Source organism: Marmota monax, unplaced genomic scaffold, assembly GCF_021218885.2.
Source record: "Marmota monax isolate L192 unplaced genomic scaffold, Marmota_monax_Labrador192_F-V1.1 WCK01_AAM20220418_F8-fsc00171, whole genome shotgun sequence".
In the NCBI taxonomy this organism is placed as follows: domain Eukaryota; kingdom Metazoa; phylum Chordata; class Mammalia; order Rodentia; family Sciuridae; genus Marmota; species Marmota monax.
Genome location: NW_026694658.1, coordinates 1905176 through 1922523, shown reverse-complemented (window position 1 = coordinate 1922523; position 17348 = coordinate 1905176). Strand labels below are relative to the sequence as shown.

At 34.0% G+C, this 17348-nt stretch overlaps 1 protein-coding gene across 8 annotated transcripts in view; it reads right to left on the bottom strand.

Moving 5' to 3' along the window:
* Bcas3 (BCAS3 microtubule associated cell migration factor) overlaps positions 1-17348 on the bottom strand; it is a 583386-nt gene that overhangs the window by 321905 nt on the left and 244133 nt on the right. For all 8 annotated transcript variants that reach the window (XR_006846898.2, XM_046423193.2, XM_046423199.2 and 5 more), the window contains exon 16: positions 8149-8299. Coding sequence is in view for 7 of the 8 variants with exons in the window: in XM_046423193.2 (XP_046279149.1) it covers positions 8149-8299 (151 nt within the window). In the remaining variant the exon portion in view is untranslated. The remainder of the gene's footprint in view (positions 1-8148; positions 8300-17348) is intronic.

Here is a 17348-nt window from a genome sequence, read left to right as displayed (position 1 = left end):
TTGAAACTTTTTTGACTGGGAACTGTAGAGAACATTTTGGTATGTACATGAACACACAAAAAGACTGAAGTAACAATTCAGTGAATGTGGTTTTTATTTGTCATAAACACTATATTTTCCATTTCACATTCTGTAAATGCTGGGTTTTTGTTACAGTGCAAATAAATGCATATTCTAACGCATATTGATGGCTAGAGAGTCTCAGATTCTGTATCTCCAAAAAGCTACTAGTAAACACCAATGCTGCTGATCTGTAAAACCAATAGCAAAATTTCATTTATTATTCTATTTCAGTAAAGAAAAAAATGTTAGTCACAATCTCTTTATCTGATTTCAAGACTCATTAATCACATCAAAACCAAAATATTGCTAGAGTTCACCCTGCACTTTGAAAAACACAGATTTAAAAACCTGAGTCTTTCAACAGCATAGTGATAAAATGCAGAAATGATCAGAAAGCCAAAAAGGTTCAAGTCATTTCTATATGCTTAGAAAAACCTCCAAAATGAAAAGCTCTGGGCTGGCACACAGTACACAAAATCTTTAATTTTACTTTGTTAGGCAGGACATGTGAAATAACCAAATAGTCCAGATGATTCTGGCAGAAATTCTTGGAGTCTGAAGAACCAGACCTAACCTGCTCTTCAATGTACCTACAATGAACAGTTTCTCATCTCATCTCAAACATCAGAATACAACTGATAGATGGTAAGGAATTTGAAAGTTTTTACTTAGTTCTTTATGAGTTAAAAGAATTCTCCATGGACACCAAAAAACAACCAAGCAAAACTGAAACAAACCCTTGAAGTTTCTACATTTCAAACAACCTGATGTTCTCTACCTACATAGCTAGTAAATATCTTGATATATAAAATGGAAACATGTTATACCAACAAACAATACATAAACTTGAAAAGCAAATCTAGATATTCCTTTCCAGTCAGTAACAACACATCACCAACAAGAGATTCCTTACCCCATGATGCCAAAGTGTAGGTAAGTCTCCAGACACTGTAGCAAACAGGACTGTAGTGAATAATGGCATTGTCAACTTGAAAGACCCTACTTACTACCCACAATGTCACAAACCCACTTGTTTAAAACTTATCCAACTTCAATCAAATAGGAATCCACTAGGTTAATATAGCTCAACAAAAAGGACAAGGACTGGGGTGACAAGGTGAAAACCTGGCTTAATACATGGACTCAGCATGTACTCAATCTATATTCACCCCCCTTCTTGCCTGGTCCCACAACTGGACCTCTGCCACATACATGGGAAAGAAGATCTACAAACTCCAAAGAAATATAGTAACTGACGTAATTACTGACTTTGTAAGGAAAGTGTCAGCTGTTCTTTTGAAATGAGCCTACTTAATCTTTCCTCAGTAGTAAAAGAATGAAAATATGAAGTCACAAAGTATAAGTCCCTGATTCAGCTGTCTTCACCTATGACTCTCCCCTCCCTCCAGAGGCCCACAGCTGTAGTTTTGTACTGGAGTGGAAAGAGGGCAGGGAGAAAACCAAGCATGAGAGTGCAAGTGCATGTTGAATTAAAGACAGTGTGCATTACAACAGGCAACTCAAATTACTATATTTGGACTTGAAGAATTTGTGCTTTCCAATCAAGTTTTAGCAGGCCTAAACATCCTGCCATATAAAACCTGTTCACTATGTGATAATTATGACCACTTTGAACTGAATTCCAATTGAAAAACCTTAGGAAAATCTAGTCAAGAGATTAAAAATCCAGCAACATTTATTACAGAATTATTTATTGACCACTTGGAAGTGACCTGGCCACTAGTTCTCCAAGGAATTCTCCTGGAGTCTCTTAGGAAAAGGAAAGAATTATGTTTTATAACATACGATTCACGTTATTTAAGTCATTAAACTCTCAATCATTTTGTTGAACACCACATAACACCACAAGTCTTTGGTTCTACTAGCAGGAAAAAAAAAAAAGGCAAATGCCAAGTTTTTTTGTTTTTTTTTTTTTCATATAAGGAAAAAGTATAACCAGATTTGAAATGAACATGCTCAAACTCTCTAAACCTGACTTTAACACTAAAAGGTTATTAATAATGATTCTCTTTAGCATCTTCAGAGTGAAAAAAAGTATCTGGAGTCTAAGAGATGAATTATATATACATACTGTATTAATTCTATTTTTAACTGATCATGTTCTATCAGCAGGTTCTAACACAAAGCAGACCCCAGAACGAGACCATAAATAAATGTACTGAACAGAGAAAAATTCACAGTGTGTTACATGGAAAACACTAAAACGAAGTAACATTACTCTAAAAACAAATTCTAGGACCTCTACTACCTCACACTGTGTGCGCCTTCTCTCAAGTAGCAACGGAAGTGAATTCACACCTCCCACCTGCATAAAAGCAAATTACCCCCATGTCATTTTCATGTTTTTAAAATTTTCATTAATTTAATTTTAATTGCTTCAAAGCAAAGAGATCTATGGCACTGGGGCTCTCAATCTACTGCTCTGTAGAGCAAACTGAACCTGAAACAGACAACTGTCTAATTTGAGACATATTCGACATGCCAATTTAAATCACAAACTCAATATATAAAAGATTTTCATTAGAAAAATAGAGATAATGTTCAAATTCAATAATGTCAAACTTCTGTAGAATGTTATGCTTGCTGACTTTTAATATGGTATAATAGTAGACTTCATTTTAAAAAGTACCCAGATTTACAGTAAGATGCAATAAACTATGGTATGGTTTAAGTACTCTACTTATTTTGTACACACACACACAAAATAAATAAATAAATAAAAACTCAAACTATGTTAAATACATCACACATGTAAACATAAGCATATATAGTCTAATGAAAATATATTGTCCACTATTCTATATCTGGAACGAAACATTCAGAACTGAGTAATCAAGAACTAATAGTTCCACAGGACCAAGATAAGAAGTGGGAATTTGCCATTGCAATTGTATCTGACAGGTCTTTCTGCATAACTTTCCTACCTAACTCTCAGACCTTAGCCTATAAGATTCAGGGATCAGGTCAAATTGACTAAATAAATAAGCTAAGTTGACTCGAGTTAACATAAATAAGGAACGGACCTTCTTCAAAGTATGCCAATGTCACTAACTCACGTAGCAAGCTCTGATGACAGTTATTTTACAAATATCAATTGGTTATATTCAAATAAATGCTATTAATTGCTTCCATTTCTGAACATAAGCAAACACCCCTGTGTTGGGGCTTATGTTCAGCACTACTCAGGACAGCTCAACAGTGGGGAGGCTTTGAAATGAGTATATTAAATCGAAGAATGAATGGAAACTCACACATGGTAAGGCCAAAAAATTATAATCTATATAAATATATAACTTTTTTAGATTAGGAAACTGACCTAGGACACACAGATAGTCAGTGGCTAAACCAACATGAAAAAAGAAAGCTTTAGACTCACAATTATTTTTTTACTACCTTTCTATTTCTATAGGATGAAGCCCAAGTTTCCTAATGACTACCCCAAATTTCTTACAGAGAAAATAATAAATATAAAAAAGTGGAGAGAGAGGAAGAAAGTAGGAAGCTACTTTCATTTAAGAAAAAGTAAACTATGAGAGAATAAATTATGTTATGTCCACTTTCTACTAGTTTAGAGCAAAGATATAACTTTAATTCTTAATTTTTGTATTTTTTTAATTCCCATGAAATTAGTTTGATCTCTGACATTTGTTGTTTTCTGCTTTTACCACAAAATAATGTATATACCTAAATAATTTTAGATTCAAAGCAGATAAAATCGTATACTGATAAAAATTTTTTGTTCTGTAATTACTTAGAAAGCAATATTAAAAATATTATTCTAATTTGATTCATTAATTTAGCCAAACATCTGTGAAATACTGATAATAAATTCCCACCACAAAAACCTAACTTCCAAGAACTGGAACAATCCCTTAATATAATGTTACTTTATTTATTTTTGTGTTTATCTACCTATTTATTTATTTTTCGTACCAGGGATTAAACTCAATGGCACTCGATGGAGCCACATCCCCACCCTATTTTGTATTTTATTTAGAGACAGGGTCCCACTGAGTTGCTTAGCGCCTTGCTATTGCTGAGGCTGGCTTTGAACTTGCATTTCTCCTGCCTCAGCCTCCCAAACCACTGGGATTACAATCGCGCGCCACAGTGCCTGGCTAATGTTACTTTAAATAAGCAAGGAGATTAAATAATTAAATAATTCTTGATTTTATATGATATAAACATGATGGTGTGGAAAGCAGGACTTTCCAATACTCCAGTCTTAGACTGACAGAAAATGGATTCTGTTTGAATGGGTGATTGTTGAAGCCAAATAATTTCTAGCACTTCCTTTGCCTTCATCCACATACATCCTCAGAGGTCAGTAGCAGCTGTTGCCAACACAGGCCTTTTTTCCTCCAAGAGCTGCTTCGAGGTACTGAACAAGAAGGTGTAAATACATCTGTCTTTTGCCATTTGTAGTTTTACTGACCTCATGAATGTCTTGGAGTGAGACAGATGGTCCTTGACACTGCACAGGGATATGTATTTGTAAAAATAAGAGGGCAGATGTTAAATATGGTAAACACACATTTTGTCCCCTGAAGGTTTAAGTTGGGGCTTCTATCTCAATTTGGATATTTAAATATTGGATCCTAGGCAATCCTTGGAAATTTCTGCCATAAAAATATAATGTTTTGTTGTTATTTTACATCTTTATGCAAAATATCTAGGACAAGTGGAAGCTGAGCTAACCTCAGTAAGTATATAATTTTTTAAGGTATATTATTAGGCATATTAGAGGTAGACAGAAGTTACACATCTGTAATGGGTGGATTCTGGATCCTTTTTCTACATTATCCATATGAATGCTTCTTTTTATTTTTTAAAAAAAATTAGAAAAGGAGGTCCATGAAACCAAAATTTCCAAACTGAAGGGAGACCTGGAAACTAAAAACTTTATTTGCTCATCACCTTAATAAGAAAACTGAATGTCTCAGTACATAAAACAAAATGTAGTGGAAAAAATGAGCACGAATTAGCTAACTGCAGTGTTGAGAATTGGTCAGTTTTTTAAATGTTTTAAATAAATGTTTAAGAAAATATGCTTAAATTCTAATTGGATGAAATCAAAAAGGATAAAATATCATCTAGGATTTGCTTCAAAACTCAGCATATGGCAAAATTGGAAACAGAATATATTTTTTCACACAAATCAAATCTTAATTTTGATAAGGCAAAATATGTGTATTTTAATGAGAAAAATGTTGAATTTTAAGATGATGAAACCAAAAATTATATCTGAAAACTATGAGCCAAGGTTTAGGTGACCTATAATAAAATAATGATAAAGTCACAATAGCAATTTCTGATTATAATCAGCAAACACTTTCATAAGTGTATTAAGTCCTGTGATCCAGCATTGGTCAAATGCAAATTACAATCACTGTCATCAGCACACTTATTAGTCACTGTACTCTGTACTAAAGGAAGAGGAAAAAAGAATAGTAGGTTGAGTAATTTGTGGTACTCTAAAGTTTGTCATAATTAGAGAATTCATGACAAGAGAATATGGAATTTTTTAAAACCCAACTAACAAAATTCATTGTAAAATCTCTTATTTTGGTAATTATAACATGGTTATGTGAAAGATTATCCTTGCCTTCAGATACTGTGCATGGAGGATGTAGGAATAAGGGGGTGCTGAGTCTGCAACTCGTGTGTCCTTGTCTATGCAGAGTGAGAGAATGTGAATACTAAAAGACCTTAAAACTTTAAGATCTGGGAAATTTGGATATACAGAAATCTTTTTACTATTCTTACAATGTTTCTGTAAGTATATACTAAGTCTGAAAAATTAAAGTCAAGTCCTCATTTGGGACAGGTATGAATTTTCTTTCTAAACAACTTAAAACTTAACAGAAATCAAATGACTTGAAAATAGAGATACAAAGCCTAATCAACAATATGTTACAAGTATTGTATACTTTATGTTAATTTCAAAACACAGAAAATAAATTAATAATGCTTCATTAATAATTATTAATTTATACATGATATGAGGGAACACATTAGGTATGCTCCAAAAATATGAGAATTCTGAGCAGGTTTTTAACAAAGAAAAAGAAACAAAGAATTTATCTATGCTGATGAATTATGGCTGCACAGCAGGACACCAGATGATAAAGGTTCTCTCCATCTTAATGAAAAGAGGGTAGAAAGACAAAGAGTAAAAGAGTGACAGACTTTATCTTTGTATTCTAGAAAATTTCAAATATAAGCAAGAGTAGACTTATTTCCCAACTCTGCCCACAAATATTTTTAAATTTTAACATCATATTATTTTATCAATAAAACTTTAGTCATAGTCTCAGAGTAATTTTAGAAAGCCTTATTAAAGACAGCTTATTCTTTGCATTATAAGGCAGCATTAGTTCTTATGTTAGAAACAACAACAAACACACACATGAGAAACAAAACACCAGAATATGTTCTCATGTCTACCAGGAACTTCTGAACCAGGTTCTTATGTTCACCTCACTATGGATGTAAAATTAATTTACAAGGAACAAGTCTGAAGATGCTTTCACTTGGATTCAGGAAAGACAGACAAAATTTGTAAGAAATTTGAAGAACTGTACAATGCTGAGGTAAATCTAGAAGATAGAGTTATAAACTAACTTCAGCAAATGAAAAACAACTTTAAAGTTCTGTTTAAAAACTTAGTCCTGTTTTAAAACTTAGTCCTGTTTTTGTTTAGTTCTATATCCAGGGAACACAATGTCATAAAATGAAAAAACAAACTAATTGCAAATGTAAGGACATAACCCATTCACTCTTTATGCCACTATTATTAACTTGTTTTAAAATCAAGAAATTAATAGAAGAAAAATCAAAATTCTATTTTAAATCACACTTCTATTGAACAAAAAGAGTTGAATTAAAAGACAGGCCAAATGATCTGTACCATAAAATGTGATTTGGGATATACATTTTCTATCTTTTTCCTATTGTTTCCCTTAATTAGTCACAAATTCAATTTTATTTCTCCATATAGCAATAGGATCACTTAATATATAGACATCACTATACCCAGGTTGAGGGTCCTTGGTGATACTGGAAGTTCCAAGGACCCATTCCTGAGAGCCTCGAGTACGTCTTGTCATGAAAGTGACTTCTATAAACAGCAACACTAGCATAATAATATCAAAAGATATTGACCTGCCACACAAATAATTTAATCTTTTATTTTCATTGGGAAGACCCTAAGGACCATTTGAGATCCAGACAGGGTTTCTCCTGGCAGTTTTAATAAAGAATTTTAATATAGAATTTATTCCATTTCAAATCAGGTTAAATTTTAGGATTGCTCATTGAGAAAAACAAGTAATTTGACTATAGCAAATATATTTTTAAACAACAAAATGAATTTCTGTTATCACATAATATCTAATGATATCATAGACTTCATAGTTTATTTCCAGAAGTGCAAAGAAGCAATAATTATATATTCCTAACAGGGACAAAGTTTTTTTAAATAGTTAAAATAAGCACAAAGAAATCGAGCGAGTCATCAAAAGTCTTTAAGGATGTTCAAGAATCAGTTTTGAAAAAAAGTCCAAATTTTAGAAAACTACCTGTAACATCACATTGTCCTGACACAAATGAAGGCTTATTATATGTAAATTAAACCTCAATACAGGTGGTATTCAAAATGCATTAGAAACATGATTGTCTCTCATTATTTATGTCTGTCAAAATTTGGAGTCATTTTACATGCCAATCATGTCTGTAAAAGTCATGAAAATCAAACTGTGCTATCAGGCAATGCCATGAAGCAGCGAGTACAGGACTGAGTGGTGGGCCTGTTTTTTATTAGCCAATCCTAGTTTTCACAACTTGTCACTGCCTTGCTTTTTCTGTGGATGTGTATGTACACGGATGTGTGCAAGTATGTTTGCGCACATTCTATACTTTGTACTTAATCTGCTGCCATTAAGGCTCATATGGGCTGGAAATGAAGAACATAATCAAAACCACACAAAGAAAAAGTTATGTTTTATTTTTATTCATTCAACCCTATTAAACAGCTGTGAAAAAACATTGAGCCTGAGGCCTTACCCTGTTCGTTTGGTGATGGTCCCCAATGTCATTGGCTGCTTGATTTGAGCAAGAGGCATCACTACCATCAAGCTGGGGAGAGGAGAGAGCCGGGGGTTTCCAGGATTATTGTTGGTAAAGTTATTGTAAGAGTCTTGGCTGTTCAGTTTTCCTACAAAGAGAAAAACAGAAAAGCATCACCAATGGAAGCTTCCCTACCTCTGACAGGGTTTTCATTGACTCCATCAATCCTTTCGGAAAGGCATCAAAGGTAGAATTGATTCCAGGAGATTTAAAGTTATATAGATGGAGGCTGGGGATGTGGTTCAGTGGTGGAGTGCTCTTCTCACTTGTGTAAGGCACTGGGTTTGATCCTCAGCACCACATAAATAGAAATAAAGATGCTTTTTAAAAAGTTATATAGATGGGAAAAATTCGAAGTACTCTAGTGAGAAATGAGACTTAATTACAGAGATTTTGGTAATAGGGTATGGGGTTGAATTACTTTATAAAGAAAGACATAGTAGTTTGAGACCCATCTTTTTGGGGGGATGGGAAGGTGCCGGAGATTTAACTTAGGGGCCCTCTACCACTGAGCTATGTTTCCGGCATTTTTTAATTTTTTATTTTAATGAAGGGTCTTCCTAAGTTGTTGAGGCTAGCCTCAAACTAGTGATTCTCCTGCTTCAGCCTACCAAGTTGCTAGGATTATAGGAATGCACTACCACTTCTGGCTTGTGGCCCATCTTCAATGGATCATTGAATTCAACAAAATCTGTTGCTTTCTCCTATACTTGATTAATTTCTGAAAAAAATATTGGGGCCACTTGAGTTTTCTATTTAATCTGTAGATCAATTTCAGGAGTATGGTCAGTTCTCTTTTCCACAGGTTCCACATCCATGGATTCAACCACTGCTCAAAATATTTGGGGAAAAAATTCTAAGAAGTTCCCAAAGCATAATTTGAATTTGCCAGGCACTGAGGGTTACTCTGAATCCATGTAAATGAAGTAATGTGTGGGTATATTCTGCTGTAGCTACCCACAATTTTAGAGATCCTCAGTTTCTCTTCAGTATTATTTGAGTACTGTTAGGCATAGATCTTGTTCCTGCACTATGAAGTTAGGTCTACAATGGTTACATCAATACCAAACATCTAGAGCCATTTTTTTTCTCATCCTTATTACCTAAATAATAACGTGTAACTATTTACATAGCATTGACTTTGTATTAGGTCTTCTTAGTAACCTAAGGATGATTTACAGTATTTTGGAAGCTATGCAAAGATTATATGCAACATTATACTATTTTATATATAGGACTGGGGCACCACGGAGTTTGGTAAACACTTTAGTTCTGGAATGGATCACCTTAGCACACCAAGAAGTGACTATTGCAGTCTTAAAAATATTAAGTCTTGTAACCCAAGAACTTGGGACACCTTCCCATTTGCTCATGTATTCTATAATTTCCTTCAAAATTATTCTGTACTTTTCAGGTCATGAATCTCATATTATATTATCATTTCTTCTTCTTCTTCTTCTTCCTCTTTTTTATTTTTTAAGAGACAAAGTCTCTGTTACCCAGGGTAGCTCTGAACTCCTGACTCAAGCAATGCTCCTCAAGTAGCTACCAAGTAGCTCAGATGATAAGCACTAACCACTTCACCCAGCTTATATCTCTTTAATTTACTACTGTGTTTTAGATTTCTCAATGAAATTTATAAATGGAATTGTTTTCTTAATTTCACATTTCATACTTTTTTTGTTGTTGCTGTTGTTGTTATGTGTTTGTTGTGATGCTGGGGACTGAACCCAGAGCATTGTGCACGTGTGGCAAGCACTCAACCAACTGAGCTATATTCCCAGCCCACATTTCATATTGTTTACTGCAAGGGTAAAGAAGTACAGGTGACTTTTGTACCCTATCTTATATTCTACTGCTTTACTCTACATTTTCTTGAGGATTCTATAAGATTTTTCTACATAAAAGATTATGGAGTCGTAGCTCAGTGATAGAGCACTTGCCTAGCATATACAAGGCCCTGGGTTCAATTCCCAGCACCAAAAACAAGCAAAAAAAGATAAGGGCATCTTTGAAGAAAATAATTTTACTTCTACTTTTTTAGTATGGATGACTTTTGTTGCCTAATTGCTGGAACTACTAATATAATTTTAAATAGAGAGGGCAAGAACAGATGGCCATTTATTTATATTTAATTTTTGTATATATGGTGAGAGCTAAGTTTCATTATTCATCTTTTTTTGAATATAAATGTCCTATTGTTCTATACCATCGTTAAAACAATTATTTCTCCACTGATAGCCTTTCCACCTTTTTCAAAAATCACTTGACCATATACATTTGAGCCTATGTTTGGATTCCATTGATCTATGTGTCTATTTTTTCAACAATACCAGGTTTTCCATGAATCCTGTAGTTTGTTATGAGTCTAGTGTTTTTAAAACAATAATACTTTCAGACAAAAACCATCTTACTGACCTAATTTAATTTCAAATAGCTCTTCTTGACTTTTGATAAAAATTAACCTCAATTATATTGTTAGCAGTAAATACAATATTTTTTAAAAAATATGCAGAGTAAGCACAGAAAATTCTTACTAATTTGAATTAAGGCAAAAAAATTTATTGGAAGCATTTATAATGATACACTGTTTATAAAAGACATTCACTTTCAAAATATCATGATTCAGATAGAGACAGAACTACCAAACAGTATCTGATGGTATCTTCAGAAAGTCTGAAAAGATAAGAGTCAAATTTTTACAACTCATTACAAGATGAGAGTGCCTTTAGAATTAGGATTATGACTTAACCAAAAGCTACTTCTTCCTTGGGCACGTATCTGTATGTATGTGTGTGTGTGTGTGTGTATATATATATATATATATATATATACACACACACACACACACAATTTAAACTTGAAGAAATGTCTCTTTTGCAAATAAAGAGAATGATAAGAAATCTACAACAATTTCAAATTAAGATTACACATTAAAGGTAATAAAAGTGATTTTTATGTATTATGGGGACAAAAATGGCATTTATAAGGTGCACAAGATGTTTTAGGCTTTTTAGTGAATTAGACAACAACATTACACTCACACAACACTGAACATTGTAGAAAAGATAAATGGGGTAGTCCATTAAAATATTTTATATTTGTGGAGGAATAAGAAAAAAAACTATATTTAGAAAGTAACTTATTATCACACTCTCAAGGACAATGTAGATAAAAATAGTTGTACGACTTCCTCATTAAATGATTATGCTAATATTAATTGGGAACTGACATGATACTCCAACATTAAACATATCATAAACTAATTAAAATTCAAGAACTGTGCATACCAAACACATTTCTTAGCTGGTAAACAAATATTTGTTGAGTGCCTCAGCCTACAATAACATGCTGTATTCTCTTTATCATGAAGCTTACAGTATAATATGTATGAAACAGGAATGATTAAGGGCTAATTGTTTAGGACTAAAAATAACTACATATAAGAACAATTATTTGGAAACAGGTTCATGGAACATATGAGACATGACCTAGTTAAGAGTAGGACATAAGGAATACATGAAGGATAAAATGAGGGAAAGCAGTAAAAAGGGATGGCACCATGTGAGTGGACCTGAGGCATTGTTAATGAGAGTTGCAAATACACAGTAAAAAGCAATAGAAAGAAAATTATTTCAGTTTTAGGAGAACCTTTCAACTGAGACAGAAGAGTAAAAGCTAAGTTTTTTCAGCAAGGGAAGAGTATGGATAATTGAGGTCACTGAACTTTTTCTGCAGGGTGTTGGGGGGAGGGTTGTACTGGGGATTGAACCCAGAGGCTCTTAACCACTGAGCCACATTCCTAGCCCCTTTTTTAAAATTTTGAAACGGGGTCACTAAGTTGCTTAGGGCCTTGATAAGTTGTTGAGGCCAGCCTCAAACTTGTGGTCCTCATGCCTCAGCCTCTGAGTATCTGGAATTACAGGCATGTGCCACTCCATCATGTTCAGTGAGATCAATGACCTTTATAGATAAGATCAGTAGGGCTGGGGCTGTAGCCCAGAGGTACAGCCCTTGTTTAGCATGTGTGAGACTCTGAGTTCAACCTCTAGAACAGCAATAAAAACAAACAAATAAATAAATAAGTTCAGTGGTACAGAAAAATGAACTGATTCACTGAAAAATTCCAAATGTCATGGTTTAGGTAGCCATAATTAAAAAGAATTCACTGTCTCTAGGGCACAAAAAAACAACCTCAGAAAGCATACAAGGTACTTGATATCTATTCTTCTCAGCCTTGTACTATATTCTCTAGCAACACCCAACTATTTGTAGCCTTCTGCTCTTGTCATCTGTATTCATGAGGTAGTCTGTCTGTAATCCAATACATCTGAGAGCATAAAATAAGTGTATAGAGTTATGTTCATGCTTATGTTTATAGAAATAGTGTCTGTCTTATATACTATGGGATTTGGCAAGTAATTTATAAACATAGCTTTAATGAACAAATAAATTTACAAAAAAAAACAGTATTTTAATAGTGAACTATCTAAACTAGAAATCAGGAAATCAATCCTATTTATGATAGCTATAAGAAGATATAAAATAAAGTACCCAGGAAAATTTTAACTGAAGAGGCAAATTTTCTCTATAATGAAAATAATATTACATTTGTAAAAGAAATCAAAGAGAATACACACACACACACACACACACAGGAAAGACATCCTATGCTCAGAGATTGGAATATTGTTATAACATCCATACTACTCAAATTGATCTATACATTCAATGCAAATACCTACTAAAATATGAGTGGCACAGAAACAGAAGATAAAATCCTAGTATTTGTAGGGAACAACTACAACAAATAGCCAAAAGTATCTTGAGAGGGGGAAAAAAAACAGCAAAAAGCATTACACTGCTGGCGAGGATATGGAGAAAAGGAATGCTTGCACACTGTTGGTGGGAAAATATATTAGTACATTCACTGTGGAAATAGTATGAAGAGTCCTCAAAAAATTAATACTACTACATATGATCCAGCAATCCCACTACTGGGCAAATATCCAAAGGAAATGAAATCAGCATGTCAAAGAGACATTTGTGCTACTATGTGTATTGCAGTATTATTCACAATGGCCAGAAATGGAAATAACCTAAGTGTCCATTGGTTAATGAGCAGATAAAGAAAATGTGGTAAATATGTATAATGGAATACTATTCAGTCATAAAAATAATATAATCTTGCAATTTATGATAACATGGATGGAAGTGCAGGTCATTATGTAATTGTGAAATAAGCTAGGCACAGAAATATAAGTACTGAAAGATCTCAGTCATACTCGGGATTTAAAAAAAAGTTGATCACACAGAAATTCAGAGTAGAATGGTAGTTACCAGAGGTTGAGCTGGGGTGGGAGGAATGGGGAAAGTATGGTCAATGAGTGCTAAACTATAGTTATAATTATAGTTTAATAGAACTGGTTTATAGTTTAATAAGTTCTGGCATATTACTTCATATTCCTATTGGAAGAAAGGAGATGGAATGTTTTCATCACACACACTCTGATGATATGTGGAAGCTAACCCACAACAAGCAGAGGGAAGGGTACAGAAGTTCAGTGGATTTGACTGAATGAAGGGAAGGGAGGCAGATAGAAATAGGAGTAACAGTGGAATGTTCTCACATAACTTTCCTATGAATGTATATGAATACACCACAGTGAATTTCAACATGGTGTACATCCCCAAGAATGGGATCCTAATTAGAATAAGATATATTCCATGCTTGTATAATTATATCAAAATAGATTCTACTATCATGTACAACAAAAAAGAACAAATTAAAATAAAAATATAGCAATAAAAATAAATTTGCATTTTGTTAAAAAAGAAATAAGTATGTTAATGAAATGGTCAATAAAGAGTAGGTTTAATGTGGCAAACCAAGGGGAAAAGCTACTAACTTTGATAGCCTCCAACAGGGTAGTTTCAATAGAAAGAAAAGTCAAATGTGATAGATAAGGAAAGGGACCTTGAATAGGAAATGATAAAGGTAATCAATGTAAAACAAAGATTTAAAGATTGAGACTTGAGATAAGATAGGAACAAGATGAGACAATACAGAGTAAAGGTTTCATTCAACATTCACTTTTCTACTACACAGTTTTAGAGGCTTAACATAGTGGTACAGAAAAGCATTAGAAAAAAATGAAAAATTAGAGAAAAACATACTAATAAAGATATCTGGAAAATGTTTGAGGAATGAAGAGAAAGGAATCATTTTTCCAGTGTTTTTGGAGGAAAACTTAAAAAGGGAGATAAAATATATAAAATATGAGCACAGAGAAATGAACCTATACTTATTTTGTTCTTCTAAAAGAAAATAAAGAATAAAGAGAGATGAATAACAAATAACATCAGGAGTTAATAAAATGAGAAAGCCAACTTAGCCAGGAAATCTCAATAGCTGACATTTAATGACCATCCATTCAATAAATGATTATTAAGTGAATGAAAGAAATATATTTTTCCCATACCCAAGAGGTAGAGGAAAATACAGCACTATGATCTATAGAAAAAATAATTCTGGAGGGGACACAAAGTACTTCATAAGATAGTCAAATGACTGGAGACCATGGCTTTCATGACCCCGCCTAGTCTCATGTTGAAGAGGCCAAGGAGCCTCAACTCAGAAAATTCAAGAAGAGATATTTAGGGCTGCAAATGTAGCTCAATTGTACAGTACTTGCCTAGCATGCACCAGGCCCCGGGTTTAATCCCAGAACTGGAAACAGCAGCAACAACAACAACAAAAAGCATCCCAGACATTTAGAAACTTCTCTGTGGTTAAATCAAGTCTAACATTTCCATGTCAGGAAGTTTCATTAAACCTCAAACTTCTTAATATAATGAGGTTCGGGAAAAAGAAACCCATAATGTCTGCCTTGGATTTGGATTAAAACTTGCCCTGCTCTTTTTCTTTGTGCGACCTCTCAAGAATATATATGATAGTAATAATAAAGTGAATTTTTTCTGACAACCATGAAGAGAGCCACTACATAAAAGTGTCATCTTTACTAACACTCCTTCCCATACTTTTATTTGCTATTACCATATGAGCACAATGGGAAGAGCAGGGGTTGTTTAATTTTGGTCTTACTAGTGGGCTTCATGAAGCCTTAAGATACAAAAAATATTTCACACACCATTATACTTTCAAATTCCAGCTGGGACAAGACCTGTAAGTGACAAATGCCATGAGAATGGATATTCTCACAGTATTTCTGGCACAACCAGACAGAGGAAGTCCCAAAAATCTCATGAGAAAATAAGCTCTTCTAAGACTCTCATCCCAGTTTTTTGGGCTTAGTCTATATAGATAAACTTGCATAAGCCTTCAGGCTTTTGGGTCTTTATCCAAATCCACTAGAGCTTTGATCCTTTAGAGGGTTACCAGTATCTGTGATAGATGGGCTTCTCCAGGGAAAAATCCCAAGTTCCAATAAAATGGTTTCTCAGTAAACTGAAGCAGGAATTCTACTTGAGAATAGAAAATCATTTTAAAATCAGAATTTAACAAACATCCCCTGATGTTTAAAGCCATGATATTTTGTTTGTTCTGTTTTCAGTAGTATGATTACTGTTGTAATTGTTTTTTAAAGTTATAATACAAAGCACTAGGCCAGAACAGTTCACTTTGGAGTTTAACCACTGACTTCTGTGTGTATGGTGAACAAATTTGCATTTTCAAAGAAGGAATTAAGATGACAACCTCATAAGACCTCTTTTCTCCACTGCCCTTTGGATTAAGAATGCCCGCAGGTACACTGTACTTTGTGGAAAGGGTCCTCTCAGTCTCCATATCGACACACAGTACTACAGTCTGCATATGGGAGATCGACATGGTTTGATTCGTTTACTAAAAGTTTGGTTAACTTCAAAGTGGCACCTTATTTATGCATTGTCGAAACTTAGGCTTTCCCAGACGTTTTATACTATAAAAACACAGAGGAAAGAAGTGAACAGAAAATAACAATGGCCTTTGTTGCTGCACTGGTGAAAGAGCTTGTCAGGTCAGGTTTGCAGAGAGGCATATTCCCAAACCAGTCATCATTAACGGACTCACTTCCACAGGAAAAAAAAAAAAAAAAGACAAGAGTCTGAAAACTCCGGACAAAAGAAATCCCTGCAGACAAAGTAAAAACAAATTAAAAGACCCATTATAAAACACAGATGCTACAAGGAAAATAAACTTTCCAAGATTTACTGGGCTTTGACAAACTTGGACATTTGTGGAAAAGACATCAGCAGTAACTCCCAGGTAATGTGGCTGGAAAGCTAGACTCCTTTCTGTTTTATCTTTATCCTCCGTGCAGAAGCTGCCAGGTTGGTATTCTTAGCTTCTGAATGCAGTGATGTGAGAACATGTGAATGTGGCAAACTGCCAACTGCAAGAACTTTCTAAAGCAAGCAAGACCCTGAAAATGTTGAACATTTCACATTATGCTAAATAGTAAAGTTAATATAAGTGTGTTGTGCATGTAAGTATGCATGCATCTTATCTCCAGGGCAAATAAAAAGAGTTAAAATAAGAAAGAATAATAAATAAGCCTCCTCTCAACCTAATTTTTTTTGTTATCCCATTAGATTATGAACCAGTGGGAATAAAATCACCTAAAATAATACTAAGCAATTAAAGGATAATAGTCATAGAAAACACATTAAAAGAGTATCACATCATCCAGGCACATTGGTGCACAGCTGCAATACCAGCAACTCAAGAGGATGTGACAGGAGGACTGCAAGTTTGAGTCCAGCCTTGACAAATTTTTGCAAGATCCTGTTTTAAAAATAAAAAGGGCTATGAATGTGGCTCTGTGGGTAAGTGCCCCTAGGTTCAATCTCCAGGACTGAAAAGAAAAGAAAAAGAAAGAAGAGGAGGAGGAGGAGGAGGATGTCAATGAGACCTTTTGTCATAAGTTTCTAGAATCACAAGCTATAGGTTGTCGCCAATGGGGGTCAAAGGAAGATTCTTTAAGAATAGAATGTATGAGAAACTAAGCACTACAATGGAAAAAGGTAAACTAAATGAAGCATTTGTAGAGCAAAGGAACATTGTGCTTTTGTTGTCATTAGGGATTTGGGGACAAATAAGTATAAAAATGTTACAGATTCATTTACAAAAGAGCAAA